This window comes from Chrysemys picta, chromosome 9 (genome assembly GCF_011386835.1).
Source record: "Chrysemys picta bellii isolate R12L10 chromosome 9, ASM1138683v2, whole genome shotgun sequence".
Lineage (NCBI taxonomy): Eukaryota > Metazoa > Chordata > Testudines > Emydidae > Chrysemys > Chrysemys picta.
In genome coordinates, this window is record NC_088799.1 from 90,240,977 (window position 1) to 90,256,460 (window position 15,484).

At 41.4% G+C, this 15,484-nt stretch overlaps 1 protein-coding gene across 4 annotated transcripts in view; it reads right to left on the minus strand.

The window, feature by feature from the left end:
* Positions 1 to 15,484, minus strand: part of STAG2 (STAG2 cohesin complex component) — a 167,629-nt gene that overhangs the window by 53,205 nt on the left and 98,940 nt on the right. For all 4 annotated transcript variants that reach the window (XM_065556624.1, XM_065556627.1, XM_065556625.1 and 1 more), the window contains 5 exons: positions 11,942 to 12,040; positions 11,758 to 11,837; positions 10,610 to 10,717; positions 3,932 to 4,043; positions 1,830 to 1,947 (listed from right to left, as the gene is read on the minus strand). In XM_065556624.1, coding sequence (XP_065412696.1) covers positions 1,830 to 1,947; positions 3,932 to 4,043; positions 10,610 to 10,717; positions 11,758 to 11,837; positions 11,942 to 12,040 — 517 coding nt within the window. The remainder of the gene's footprint in view (positions 1 to 1,829; positions 1,948 to 3,931; positions 4,044 to 10,609; positions 10,718 to 11,757; positions 11,838 to 11,941; positions 12,041 to 15,484) is intronic.

The window sequence follows — 15,484 nt, forward strand, 5'->3', positions numbered from 1 at the left end:
TCAGAGCTGGTTTAAATAAGAATCTACACCACACTGATCCTCCTACTTCTTTTACAGAGGGTGAATTAAGAAAACATCCTTTTCCTTCCACTTTGGAGCACTGCTTCTGGGGGACAAGCAGCAGGCACCAGAATGGCAGTTTTAAACTTCTAGTTAAATTCATTTAACAACCCAACCCCTTTGGAAATATCTATGACTTAACATTACACTGTTTTTGTGTGAGGAAGTTGTGTATGCACCTGAAGGCAAAGTTCAGATCTCTGCATTTGAAAATATAAATGTATACACACAAATGCCTGTCCAGCACACTAATTTAACTGGCTTTCAATCTTTAGTGGGAAAGTTTACGATTCCTTTAAGAGAATTTAATCTCTGGCAGTGGTGGTGTCAGAATTTCTTACCGCAAAAGGACATCGTCAATGGGCACAGTAGACTTTCAAGCGTCAAAAGATTAAAAGTAGGACTGTCGATTAATCGCAGTTAACTCATGAGATAACTCAAAAAAATTAATCGCACTGCTAAACAATATCAATTGAAATTTATTAAATATTTTGGATGTTTTTCTACATTTTCAAATATATCGATTTCAATTACAACACAGAATACAAAGTGAACAGTGCTCGCTTTTTTTTATTACAAATATTTGCATTGTAAAAAAATTATAAACAAAACAAATAGTATTTTTCAATTCATCTCATACAAGTACTGTAGAGCAATCTCTATCATGGAAGTGCAACTTACAAATGTAGTTTTTTTTGTTATATAACTGCACCATCATTCCAGAGGACATGCTTCCATGCTGATGATGCTCGTTAAAAAAAATAATGCGTTAATTAAATTAGTGACTGAATTCCTTGGGGGAGAATTGCGTCTCCTGCTCTGTTTTACCCACATTCTGCCATATATTTCATGTTACAGCAGTCTTGGATGATGACACAGCACATGTTCGTTTTAAGAACACTTTCACTGCAAATATATCAATATGAATTTTCTAAAGATAGCTACAGCACTCGACCCACAGTCCTCTGGAACTATGGCCAAAGCATGAAGAGGCATATGAATCTTTAGCGCATCTGGCACGTAAATATCTTGCGACACCAGCTACAACAGTGCCATGCGAATGCCTGTTCTCACTTTCAGGTGATGTAAAATTAAGAAGTGAGCAGCATTATCTCCCGTAAATGTAAACAAACTTGTTTCTCTTCGCTATTGGCTGAACAAGGAGGAGGACTGAGTGGACTTGTAAGCTCTAAAGTTTTACATTGTTTTGTTTTTGAATGCAGGGGTTTTTTTAATACATAATTCTACATTTGTAAGTTCAACTTTCATGATAAAGAGATTGCACTGCAGTACTTGTATTAGGTGAATTGAAAAATACTATTTTTTTTTTACAGGGTTAATATTTGTAAGAAAAAATAAATGTAAAGTGAGCACTGTATACTTTGTATGCTGTATTGTAATTGAAATCAATGTATTTGAAAATGTAGAAAACATCCAAAAATATTTAAATAAATTGCATTCCATTATTGTTTAACAGCGTGATTAAGTTTTTAAGCGCCTGACAGCCCTACTTAAAAGTTATCATATGAATAAAAGCTTTTCACATAGTACATGATGGTTAAAATTACAGTCTAACTCCACTGTGACTACAATTAGTATAATCATTAGTGATCTAGTCTGGGCAGTCCATATCAATCTGATGTTATTTACATTCTGCTTAAATTATTCCAAAAATTTGTGTGAGTTAGTTTCAGTATCTCAACTATATCAAATGCTGAAAAATGAACAATGTATCAATTTGGACAGCAAGATATAATGAAATCTCTTACGCTCCTCTCCATTGAGCGGCTCCTCCAACAGAAGACTATTCATACATTCCCAGTCCTTCAAGAGTTCTGTTGCACAGTCCCACATGCTGTCCACAAGATAAGCAGCATGCTCATGTAACTAAAAAAAAATACATTAGTTATATTCCCCAGGCAATGAAAAAGATGGTTTTTATCTTTGTGGCACATTAATCCAGAGATCTCGACACTGTTACAGCAAATATGAAATGGTGACTTTTAAAGTACAAACATTCTTACCAACTTCCTCTTTGGTTTATATTTTAACATTTTCAATTTGCTGAGTTACTAACAGTTATTTGGACAGAATTTGAAGCAGCAGAAAGCAAACTTTGTGAGTTGTCTGAATGAAAGACCTATTATGTGAGAAGACTGTGCCTAATTTTCCCAACAGGTCTAATGCTGCAAGACACTGAGCACTCTTATCTCCCATTCATACAGGAGACATTCAACACCTAACAAGACCCAAACTTCTTTGTCGTCCATTTTCTTATTGCTCTTTTACTCCTGGGGGAATTCTGCGCCACTGCACATGTGCAGAATTTACATCCCCTGCAGATTTCTTTGCTTTCCAACAGAAAAATGACTTTCTGACAGGGAAGCTACAAGAGCAGTCATGTGACCCTCTCCAGCAGTATGTTTGGGGTGCCCTGGGCAGCTGGCAGAGAGGTAAATGACTGTGGGGAAGGAGGCGGGACGGGGGAAGACCCAGCTGGTGGCTCCTACTCTGCGCCAGGCTCAGCTGCTAGTCCCAGCTGGGCTGGGGAGGACGGGACTTCCTCTTCCCCTGCACGGCATCTGGGGCTGGGTCAGACCCAACCCGAGATTTATCTCCCAGCTGCAGGAAGCTCCACAAACCACCCCTTGCCCCCTTTCCTGCACCTATCGCTCCTCAGCTGCAGAGGGAGAGATTCCTGTACAGGGAGCTGTTCCCCCATCTGCCCAACCCCCATGCATCCAGGCTCATACCCAGACTCTCCTGCTGAGCCTCAGCCCCCACATTCAGAACCCCGCCCCCCCCCCCCCGATGAGCCCCATTGCCCCTGCACCTGGACCACCCCAACGAGCCACTGGCACTTGGATCCTCACCCCTCAAGCCCCAACCAGTTGCACCTGGATCCCCACTCCCCCAGCATCTGGACCCCCCCACAGAGACCCCCCTGCCAAGTTTAATTCCCCCACACACATCACCACTGAGCCCCAACCATCTTCACCTGTATTCCCCTGCAGAGTTCCGTTACTGTAGAACCCAGAATCCGCAAAAAGCCCTTGTGCATCCAGATCCTCCCTCACCCCCCGCACCCAGCCTGCCCCACACAGAATCTTCTCAACCCACACCTGGATCCCCCCCGACACTTGGATCCTGCCTTGCAGAGCCTGCTGCCCACACAGCGGAGCAGGGACATGGGGTGTTTCTGAGGCTGGCCATGTCCTCGAGCTAAGTCAGAGTTGGATGCGGCCTCACCACTGTCCTGGGGGGCGGGGAGAGCTGCACATTGATCTCAGTGGCCTGTGCTCCCCAATGCCATGCTGGAGCCTCCACATTTATTTGACAAATAACATTTGCAGAATTTTAATTTTTTGGCACAGAATGCCCTCAGGAGTAATAAATAAATAAATAAATAAACCTCAATCATACGGTTTTCAGTGACTGGCTGTCTATTCCATTAAATGGGTTCCTGTACTCTGCAGATCTTCAATGATATACTACACTATAAAGAATAAAGTCTAGTTTCCCAGAGTAACGTTTTAGAACAGGAAACCAGTATGGACATGTAGTACATGAGAGCAGGAAAGAATAGAATTCTCTCTTAGGGTATGTCTACGCTACCCACCGAATCTTCGAGTGCTCTCCCGTCGACTCCTGTACTCCACCGCCGCGAGAGGCGCAGGCAGAGTCGACGGGGGAGCGGCAGTAGTTGACTCACTGCAGTGAAGACACCGCGGTGAGTAGGTCTAAGTAAGTCGACTTCAGCTACGTTATTCACATAGCTGAAGTTGCGTAACTTAGATTGATTCTCTGCCCCGCAAGTGTAGACAAGACCTTAGCCACAGTGACAAAATGGATAATGTGAAACTCAACTTACTTCGCTTTCCAAAAAGAAAAACACCAAAGTCTTCACAAGATTAGCATTTGGACCTTGTCTCCCCCTCCTTTTAAGCAGTCCATCATCTTCAGGCTCTCTGCGACTGAAAAGCCTAAGAAAATAAAATATTTTTAACATAAAATATTTTCTCCTCGAAGGAAATAAGAAATGCTATACTGCAATAGACTAACGGTATTAGTATCCTGTTTCCAACAGTAACCAATGCTGAATATTTCAAAGGAAGATGTAAACCCCTATTAATGCACCTATCTGTGCTTCCGGAGTACAGGATTGCACATTTCTTGACACCAGCAGGTGATCATTTATCTCTGAAGCACAAGGAACAATCATTCTTAATTTTATCCTAAATAACTGAAGCTCAGATGCTCTTATTCATATAAAATATATATTTTTTAAAAACTTAACCAAGCTATTTAACTAATTATCCTGCAGCAGTGAATGTCCAAGTTCTATGTTAAGCACTGTATCTTTTTATCAGTTCCTTTTGTTAATGTGGAAAGGGAAAATGCAATTACACTGAACAATACTGTCACAGTTTAGGATACAAATGAACTGCTGTAAGCAATACTACAATGTAAAATTTAATATTGTCATAATCAGTTTATATCAAGACACTGATGATACTACAAGACTGATGCAGACTATTGTATAATGTGCATGTTTTACTTGTTGATCTAGATTATTTTGAAGGGAGATGGGTTGATTGGAAAAGCTGCCTTTCAATCAGTTTTATAGGTGCTGCCTTTTGATTTCACGGTGTGCTTCAGATGGATGCTATAGCAATCACAAAAGCTTCTAAGAGGAATGGAAGGATCAGTGTGGACCTCCAGAACTCCATGAACTCCAATTACTGGTAACTAGAATTCCTTAGTCCTTTATGAAATTGCCTCTACAGACCCCGGACCCCTATTCAGAAGACTAGGAAGCAATGAAAACAGTATCAGGAAAAAGGAAGAAAAGTTTTACTAATTGGAGAGTGAAGCATTGCTCTTTACTTTTCTGAAACAGGCATCTGATCAACTTCTGATCAAAATAACAGCGCTTTGCAAAAGCATGCTTTTTTGAAACATATCTGATCTAGCCTCTGAGCATGCTTGGGGAAAGCCCACAGGTAAGTCAAAAACATGGAGACGTGGGAGAAGGGTCGGAATGTGGGGGGGGGAGCATGGGCTGTTATAGCAGGGATAAAGGAGAGACAAAACAGAACGGGGGGGGGGAGAGAAAGAGGGTGAATCAACTAGCAAAACCATCCAAAGCACAGGACTTGGTGGTGATGGGGGACTTCAACAACTCAGACATCTGTTGGGAAAATAACACAGAAAGGCACAGATTATCCAATAAATTCTTGGAATGTATTGGAGACATTTTTTTATTTCAGAAGGTGGAGAAAACTACTAGGAGAGAGGCTGTTCTAAATTTGATTTTTACAAACAGGGAGGAACTAGTTGAGAATTTGAAAGTGGAAGGCAGTTTGGGTGAAAGTGATCATGAAATGATAGAGTTCACGATTCTAAGGAATGGTAGGAGGGAGAACGGCAAAATAAAGACAATGGATTTCAAGAAGGCAGACTTTAGCAAACTCGGAGTTGGTAAGTAAGATTCCATGGGAAGCAAGTATAAGGGGGAAAACAATTGAAAACAGTTGGCAATTCTTTTAAAGAGACATTATTAAGGGCACAAGAGCAAACTATCCCACTATGTAGGGAAGATAGGAAGTATGGCAAGAGACCACCCTGGCTTACCCAGGAGATCTTAAATGATCTAAAAATTAAAAAAAAGTCCTACAAAAAGTGGAAACTAGGTTAAATTATAAAGGATGAATATAAACAAACAACTCAAGTGCGTAGGGACAAAATTAGAAAGACTAAGGCACAAAACGAGATCAAACTAGCTAGAGACATAAAGACAGGTTTCAGAGTAGCGGTCGTGTTAGTCTGTATCTGCAAAAAAAACCAGAAGAACTTGTGGCACCTTAGAGACTAACAAATTTATTTGAGCATAAGCTTTCGTGCAATGCATCCGATGAAGTGGGCTGTAGCTCACAAAAGCTTATGCTCAAATAAATTTGTTAGTCTTTAAGGTGCCACAAGTACTCCTGTTCTTTTTTTAGAGACATAAAGGGTAACAAGAAAACATTCTACAAATACATTAGAAGCAAGAGGAAGACAAAGGACAGGGTAGGCCCGTTACTCAATTGGGCGGGGGGGCGGGGCGAGACAGAAAATGTGGAAATGTCAGAAGTGCACTTATGACTTCTTTGTTTCGTTTTTCACCAAGAAGGTTGGTGGTGATTGGACATCTAACACAGTGAATGTCAGTGAAAATGAGGTAGGATCAGAGGCTAAAATAGGAAAAGAACAAGTTAAAAATTACTTAGACAAGTTAGATTTCTTCAAGTCACCAGGACCTGATGAAATGTATCCTAGAATACTCAAGGAGCTCACTGAGGAGATATCTGATCCATTAGCGATTATCTTTGAAAAGTCAGGGAAGATGGGAGAGATTCCAGAAGACTGGAAAAGGGCAAATATAGTGCCAATCTATAAAAAGGGAAATAAGGACAACCCAGGAAATTACAGAACAGTCAACTTAACTTCTGTGCCCAGAAAGATAATCGAGCAAATAACCTGCAAACATCTAGAAGATAAGGTGATAAGTAACAGTCAGCATGGATGTCAAGAACAACTCATGCCAAATCAACCCAATAGCTTTCTTTGACAGGATAACAAGTCTTGTGGATAAGGGGCAAGAGGTAGACGTGGTGTATCTTGACTTTAGTAAACCTTTTAATATGGTCTCGCATGACCTTCTCATAACAAAACTAGGGAAATACAACCTAGATGGAGCTACTATAAGGTGGGTACATAACTGGTTGGAAAACCGTTCCCAGAGAGTAGTTATCAGTGGTTCACAGTCATGCTGGAAGGACATAACGAGTGGGGTCCCGCAGGGATCAGTTCTGGGTCCCGTTCTGTTCAATATCTTCATCAATTATTTAAATAATACTATAGCGCAGGGGTGGCTAAACTGAGCCTAAGAAGGAGCCAGAATTTACCAATGAACATTGCCAAACAGCCACAGTAATATGTCAGCAGCCCCACATCTGCTACCCCCACTCCAGCCCCCAGCGCCTCCTGCCCACTGGCAGCCCCTTCCCCATCAGTGCCTCCCCCCCTACCTCCCGCCCACTGCAATCAGCTGTTTCGAAGTGCACAGGAGGCTGGAGGGGAGGGGAGGAGGAGCGAGGGCATGGCAGGCTTGGGGGAAGGGGCAAGGGCCTAGGGGGAAGGGGCAAGGGCCTAGGGGGAAGGGGTGGAGTGGTGGCAGGACATAGGGCAGAGCAGGGGATTGAGCAGTGAGCACCCCATAGCATCTGTAGCTCCAACCTCGGAGTCAGCGCCTAATACAAGGAGTTGCATATTAACCTCTGAAGAGCCGCATGCGGCTCCGGAGCCACAGGTTGGCCACCCTGGTATAGAGAGTACACTTATAAAGTTTGCGGATGATACCAAGCTAGGAGGGGTTGCAAGTGCTTTGGAGGGTAGGATTAAAATTCAAAATGATCTGGACAAACTGGAGAAATGGTCTGAAGTAAATAGGATGAAATTCAACAAGGACAAATGCAAAGTACTCCATTTAGGAAGGAAAAATCAGCTGCACACAAAATGGGAAATGACTGCGTAGGAAGGAGTACTGTGGAAAGGGATCTGAGGGTCATAGTGGACTATAAGCTAAATATGAGTCAACAGTAACACAGTTTCAAAAAAAGCGAACATCATTCTGGGATGTATTAGCAGGAGTCTAGTAAGAAAGACATGAGAAGTAATTCTTCTACTCTATTCCATGCTGATTAGGCCTCAACTGGACTATTGTGTCCAGTTCTGGGCACCACATTTCAGGAAAGATTGGACAAATTGGATAAAGTCCAGAGAAGAGCAACAAAAATAATTAAAGGTCTAGAACACATGACCTATGAGGGAAGATTGAAAAAACTGTGGTTGTTTAGTCTGGAAAAGAGAAGACTGAGAGGGGCATGATAACAGTTTTCAAGTACATGAAAGGTTGATACAAGGTGGAGGAAGAAAAATTGTTGTTCTTAACTTCCGAGGATAAGACAAGAAGCAATGGGCTTAAATTGCAGCATGGGCGGTTTAGGATGGACATTAAGAAAAACTTCCACTCAGGGTGGTTAAGCAGTGGAATAAATTGCCTAGGAAGGTTGTGGAATCTCCATCATTGGAGATTTTTAAGAGGTTAGACAAACACCTGTCAGAGATGGTCTAGATCAGGGGTCGACAACCTTTCAGAACTGGTGTGCCAAGTCTAGATTTATTCACTCTAATTTAAGGTTTTGCGTGCCAGTAATACATTTTAACGTTTTTAGAAGGTCTCTCTCTCTAAGTCTATATTATATAACTAAAGTATTGTTGTATGTAAAGTAAGCAAGGTTTTTAAAATGTTTAAGAAGCTTCATTTAAAATTAAATTAAAATGCAGATCTTATCAGTTTAGTGCAGTGGTTCTTAACCTGGGATGCACGCACCCCCCGGGGGTGCGAGACGCCCTTTCTGAGGGTGCAAGATATGCGAGATTTTTTTAGAAGCCGGGGGTGGCTACAGAGCGCTGGGCCCAGGCCAGGAGCAGAGCCCTGGGCTGGCTGCCGGTACCTCAGGCCGGCAGCGGGCTGAGCAGGGCTGGAGGCCCGGACCCCAGCTGGCAGGGTGCCGGGCAGCTGGAACCCCAGACCAGCAGCGAGGTGAGTGGGGTCAGCGGCTGGTATCCCAGGCTGGCAGCAGGCTGAGCGGGGCTGATGGCCGAGACCCCAGCTGGCAAGGGGCCAGTGGCCAGAACCCCAGACCATCAGTGGGCTGAGCGGGGTGGCGGACAGAAACCCAGACCGGCAGCGGCTCACCAACTGCCGGTCTGGGGTTCCATCCGCCGGCTCCTCCATTGCCGGTCTGGGGTTCGTCCACCGGCTCCTGCCAGCTGGGGTCCTGGCCACTGGCCCCGCTCAGCCTGCTGCCAGCGGGGGGTTCCATTCACCCAGGCTGACAGTGGGCTGAGCGGGCCCGGTGGCTGGAAACCCGGCTGGCAGCAGCGTGCCAGTAAAAATTGGCACACGTGCCGCAGGTTGCCAACCTCGGTCTAGATAATACTTAGTCCTGCCATCAGTGCAAGGGACTGGACGAGATGACCTCTTGAGGTCCCTTCCAGTTCTATGATTCGACCTCCAAGAGGCAGTTTTGTAAGTTTCAGGAATTGATAGAGCTGCCCTTCCATTAGAGGCATGCAGGATTTAGGCCTTAAATCCCAGAAAAACTTAAACAAGTGCTTAACTAAGCATTTGAGTTCTCCAACTTTGAACATTCATTTCAGTGGGACTAATCGAGTGTTTAAAGTTGAGCAAGTGCATAAGTCTACAGGACTGAGGCTGAAGTCTTAATGACACTGATACTCCACATAGATTATAGCAGGTCTGCATAACAAAATGATCCATTTTTATAATCTCTTATAAATGGTCTAAATTTCTCAAAGAATGTAGGTGTCTTACAAAAGGACTTCGCACTATTCCAAGTAATTATTTATTATTTGTAATATCATACTGCCTGAGAGCCCCAATCATGGATCATGACCCCATTGTGCTAGGAGCTGTACAAAAACTGTACAAAAAGAGAGTTCCTACCGCAAAGAGCTTACAATCTCAGTAACTATGTAATAGTTACACAGTAATAGTTTGATAAGTAAAAGGACTGAGAGCCCTTTTATATCCAGCTTATGCAATCTGCCATCGTCAGAAGATTAGCTGAAGCAACGGCCAGTAAAAATACACATTACAGAGAAACAGCATTATCGGAAAAGGGTAAACTTGGTAAGGACAAAAGCTTGGGTATGGGCCAAATTCAAATCCCATCGACTTGTAGATTTACCAATTGGTGGATACAGATTTAACAGACTCTTCATGAACTCTTACTGAAAGATGATGAGAAAAATGGAAGCTTACAGGACCGAGTTAAACCAAAATGGCTGTCAGATGTACCAAGACAGCAGACAATCCAAAACAATCTGGATCAGTCATGTAAGAGAAAGTAATACCAATACACATCCTAGTCCGTTCCTTAAAACATCACCACTTCTAAGTGTAATATATGCAACATTTTACATGGCATTCATGAGAACAGTGTGTATTCTTTGCATAATTTAGCTGGGACGGCCACATATTAAGCAAGAAAACTATGAGCTACTTAGACAAGTGTATATTTTATGTAAATACTACATTACACAGAAAAGGTATTTTAAAAATTCTCTAAATCATTTCACGAGACAGGTTTACAACTTGTAGGGTCTTGCCAGATTACCTGCAGTTTCCGGATTCCCAAACAGCCAGCACCAGGACTAATGCTTCTATCTGAGCCTGGGTTGTGACTTTTTTTTTTTTAAATGTAGATCTCACTACAAATTATCCATGCCTTTGTCATTTACAGTCTGAACTGTGATCTACAGTGGTCCCACATTTTAAAACAAAAGTAATTTAAAGCCTACTTCCTTACTCAGATTTCCCTTTTCCTAGCTAGAAGGTAAATATCCATATTAATGTTTTTTTCAGATAGTCCATACAATAATAAGGTAATCAATTAACATTAAGTATATTGCTCCTCACTTTTTATAAAGAAACTCCCCTGCAGCTACTGCTACTGGCCGGTGAGCTGAGTAAACCAGATGATAGACATTTTCACAGTCTTCGGCAGTCAGAACTTCTTCACTACTCCTAGGAAGAGAAAGGAAAAAAATACACAGACAAAAAATTTAATTCTATCATTAGACAGGAGAAAAGGGAAGAGTCAAAAGAAAGCCTTGTCTTTAAAATGTCCTCAATCCTTAAAAAAAAAAAAAAAAAAAAAAAAAAAAACCACACAACCCAAGTGAACAGTCATCTACATGGAGGATACAGCACTGCTAAAATATTAGTCTAATTTGTTGGGCAACCCTTTGCTTTGCCTACATGCCCCATGCTTTTAAATCAACAGGGTACTGAAACTTACTTCACAAACAAAATCAAGCCAAGCCTGTGTCCAGTTACATACTCTATAGCAAGCTAGTTCTTCTGCTTCATGTCATCTCATCTTGTTATGGATAAGAAAGGTTAGCTACTAGGGTTAAGATTTTCAACTCATTCTAGGGGACTCCTATCTTCCAATAAAATTAATCAAGATTTTTTCTAAATGGCCTATAGTAATGGTTAACCTCACCAGAAGATTTTAGTGTCATGTATCCATTTCACCTATAGCATCTGGTTTAGAAAAAGACCTTAATCTGAAATTATACTAGTGCTAACCAGAGAATATCTTTGAAATAAACTGTCTACTGATTGTCAGAAAGGTTCTCAAGATATAAAATGTTCTGTTTTTAAAACAGCATTCCACAAAGTTACACTACATTTTCTAAAACATATCCAAGACACAGTATGCTGTGACCTAAAAGTCAGCTTAGTTCAATTATTGCCTCCTATCAGACACATCCCATCTGCAGTATATTTTTTTAGTTCAGCTCCACTATGAAAAACTTCAAATTGAAATGAGTGTCATAATATTTCTAGCATTTAAATGTGTAAGTTGGGTAAAGGTTGGGATGACATCCTCGCTGGAAATATCATTGCTGACTATTTCTAGAATACATCATTGTGCTAGTAGTGTAAGATGGACAAACTTCTCTCAGACTCTGTATGGAGGCGTCTGACTTACACTTACACACAGAGATATTTTTAAAGTTCTTATACTTCATATTGATCAGAAATAGATATATACTTACTGTAAAACAAGAGTAAGTAATTTTATTGCTTGGACTGCAACATCATATTCTTTGTCAAGAGTCATAGACACAATTCTATCCTAAGAACAAAAAGGAAACTATTTTCAACGCAGCACAAAGTAAAATAGAACAATTTTTAAAAAGCTTAAAGTCTGTTTTCTTGAAAATATCAAACTATACGTACCTTGAATCGACTGGTGAAGAGTTCCAATTTGGAATTAAGCTCTTTATTATAGTAAAGTCCTTGCAAAGCAGTAAGACATTTGAGCCTTACCTCCCCTTGCTAAAATCAAATTAAGAACCGGATTAAAACCAAGTATTTGAAGTGTATTTCATCTTCAAAGCATATATAATTTTCCACTCTAAAATCTGAATTTGTCTAAATAAAATTAAGTTCCTGTGGCTCGCATTATCTTGTTTTCCCACATCACTGGCATAATTATCAGCAGCTCTTCTCTTGAGCAACAAACTACCAAAGATTATCATCATTATATTGATGTCATAATTGCATTTGTATCATCACCGCATACTTATTTTATGATTATTACTTATTACTTTCAGGGTGTAAAAAACATTTACAAACTTTGTAACTGTTGTTCTTTGAGATGTGTTGCACATGTCTAGGGCCCTACCAAATTCACAGTCCATTTTGGTCAATTTCATGGTCATTGGATTTTTAAAATCGTAAATTTAATGATTTCAGATACTTAAATATGAAATTTCACGGCATTGTATCTGTAGGGGTCCTAACTCAAAAGGGGGTTGCAAGGTTATTGTAGACAGGTTGTGGTATTGCCACCCTTCTGTTCTGCTGCTGGTGGGGCACTGCCTTCAGAACTGGGTGCGTGGCCAGCAGTCGTCACTCTGGCCACGCAACTCTGAAGGCAGTGCAGAGGTAAGGGTGGCAATATCACAACCTCCCTACATTAACCTTGCAACACCCCTCCCACAGACCCCTTTTAGGTTGGGACCCCCAGTTTGAGAAATGATTGTCTCCCCCGTGAAATCTGTATAGTATAGGGTAAAAGTACACAAAAAAGACCAGATTTCATGGTCCGTGATGCATTTTTCATAGCTGTGAATTTGGTAGGGCCCTACACATGTTCATTCCACTCTTGGTATGCATGCACCCTTCGCACAGTCACTGGAAATTTTTCCCTCAGTGGTACCCATCAGGGTGGCTCGAGTACCCTCTGCTGCCATGCGCTATAAGCACCAGTATAAAGCGCCCAGCTGACCCTGCACCCTGTGAGTTCCTTCTTTCCAAAAACTCAGATTTAGAAATGTAGGAGAGCGGATCATGGAATGGACATGTGCAACACAACTCAAAGAACAACAGTTATGAAAGTTTAGTAACTCTTTTTTCTTCAAGTGATTGCACATGTGCATGTCACTCTTGGTGACTCCCAAGCAGTGATATAGGATCAGAGTTCACAGATTATAACACAGCCCAACGAAACTTGACATTATCCCTAGAGTCTTGGGTCATGATGTAATGGGAGGAGAATATGTGCACCGATGACCAGGTTCCTGCTTTACAAATGTCATTAATAGGGATCTGCGCTAAGAATGCTGCTGAGGATGCTTATGATCTTGTGGAATGAGCAGTCAAGTTACTTGGTGGTGAAACATCTGCCTGATCGTAACGAGTGAGAATAAACAAAATTATCCAGGACAAAATTCTTTATGATGAGATTGGGAGACCTCTCATTCTGTCTGCTACAGCCACGAACAGTTGGGAGGACTGCCGAAACAGTTTAGTCTTTTCTATGTAGAATGCTAGAGCCTGTCTAACATCCAAAGAGTGAATTTGTTGTTTATTCTTATTTGCATGAGGTTTTGGGTAAAAAACAGGTAGGTAAATTGATTGCTATGAAATTGCTAAACTATTTTTGGGAAGAAACTGGGGTGAGGACATAAGTACATCTTATCTTTAAAGAAGACTGTATATGGTTCTGATGTGAGGTCACAGAGTTCAGAGACTCTTCTGGAAGTAATGATGGGAATTAGAAAAACTACGCTTTTCCTGGACGATGGCAAGGAGTACGTTGCTAAAAGCTCAAATGGGGGTTCCATATGTTTTGACAAGACAAGGGGGAACAGGGTCCCTTACTTGAGAGTACAACCTTTCTAGGCCTTTGGGAAATATGACTGTCAAGTCATTGGAAAAAACAGAACAGTTATCCACCCGAGGGTAGAAAGCTTATCTTGCTGCCAGGTGAACCTTGACAGAGGTAACTGCTAAGACTTGCCATTTAGGTGTAACAAACAGTCGAGTATATTTTGAATGGATGACTGCATTGGCGAGACTCTGGCTTAGGAAGCCCAGATGGAGAACCACTTCCATTTTGACAGGTAGGCAGCTCTGGTGGAGGGGATTTTACTAATAAGTAAGACCTGGCGAACTCACTCCAAACAAATCTGTTCTCTGGGATTTAGACCGCACTCTACTCTGATCCCCAATGCCTGGCAGTCTTCGGTGTCCATGATTGCCCACTTCTGGCAGCCTGTTTCTCATGCCTTTTTCTAGGCACTGGGAATAATGATCAGTGCCGGGACTCTGGTAAGGTAGGAGGAGCATTTCTTCCTTACGCTGAGGCACTCAGTGCTGAGTCAAACCAGCCTGGCTCAGATGGAGGTCTCAGTGTGACCTCCATGAGCAGAAACTTTAGCCTGACCTCCCAAACCTTCTTTGTGCAAACCTTAAAATCCTTGCAGATTTGGCAGTGATCCCCAATATAATCTTCCCTCAGGCACTTCAGGCAGCCTCAGTGTGGGTCACTCAGGGACATAGCCTTGTTGCAGGGGAGACAGGGCTTGAAGCCCATTGACTGAGTCATCTCTCAGCACCAAGAATCAGATGAAAAACCGATAAACACCAAAAACTAGCTACTTAATTGTACGCTTTACTGGCGCCAAGGGTACACAGCAGCTTGTGCCACCCCGACAGGTACCGCTGAGGGAAAAATTTTCGGCAACTGTGCATGGAGCATGTGCACACCAAAAGTGGAATGCACATGTGCAATCACTTGAAGAATTTTAGTGCTTAAGACGTTCATTTCAGTGTAGTATTCCACACAGTGCTTTTGCACCTCAATCCAAACTAGCAACTTAAAAATAAGTACCAAGTTTTTCCACAGCAGAAAGCCAAAAGCAGGCGCTCAGACAAACCCTCCTGAAATTTAAATTTTACTCTGATGTAGAAAGCAGATTAAGACTTTTGCAACTAGCAAAACTGTTCAATTGCCACAGCAAGCAAGTAGCATCAGCCAGAGAAACTGAAACAGTTGGCATAATCCAATGTCATAGTTAATGTGAAAAATAATATAAATAAAGAAGCTGAAAAATTACAGAAAGAAAGTCAGTGTTGAAGATACTGACTAAACAGGCATTTTAAAAGATTAAGTATTTTCTTATGGTTGATATTTCCTTTAATATGTTTGATATCTAAACTTCTATCTAAAATATGTATGATCTACTTTTTAAAAAGCGTATGTGATGAGAATGACTCCAATAAAATCTCTATTATTTATCCGATCAAACTTTAAAAAATAAATTTGTAAGAAATGTATTTGTACAACTTTAATCCATGTTGTGAAATAAAGTAATAGATTCAGAGGTATTATGAACTCAATTAGTTCTTATATGACAGGAAAGTTTTTTCTTTTAAAAACAACAAAATGAATTATTTAAAAACTAAACTGCACTGATGAAGTATTTATACTAT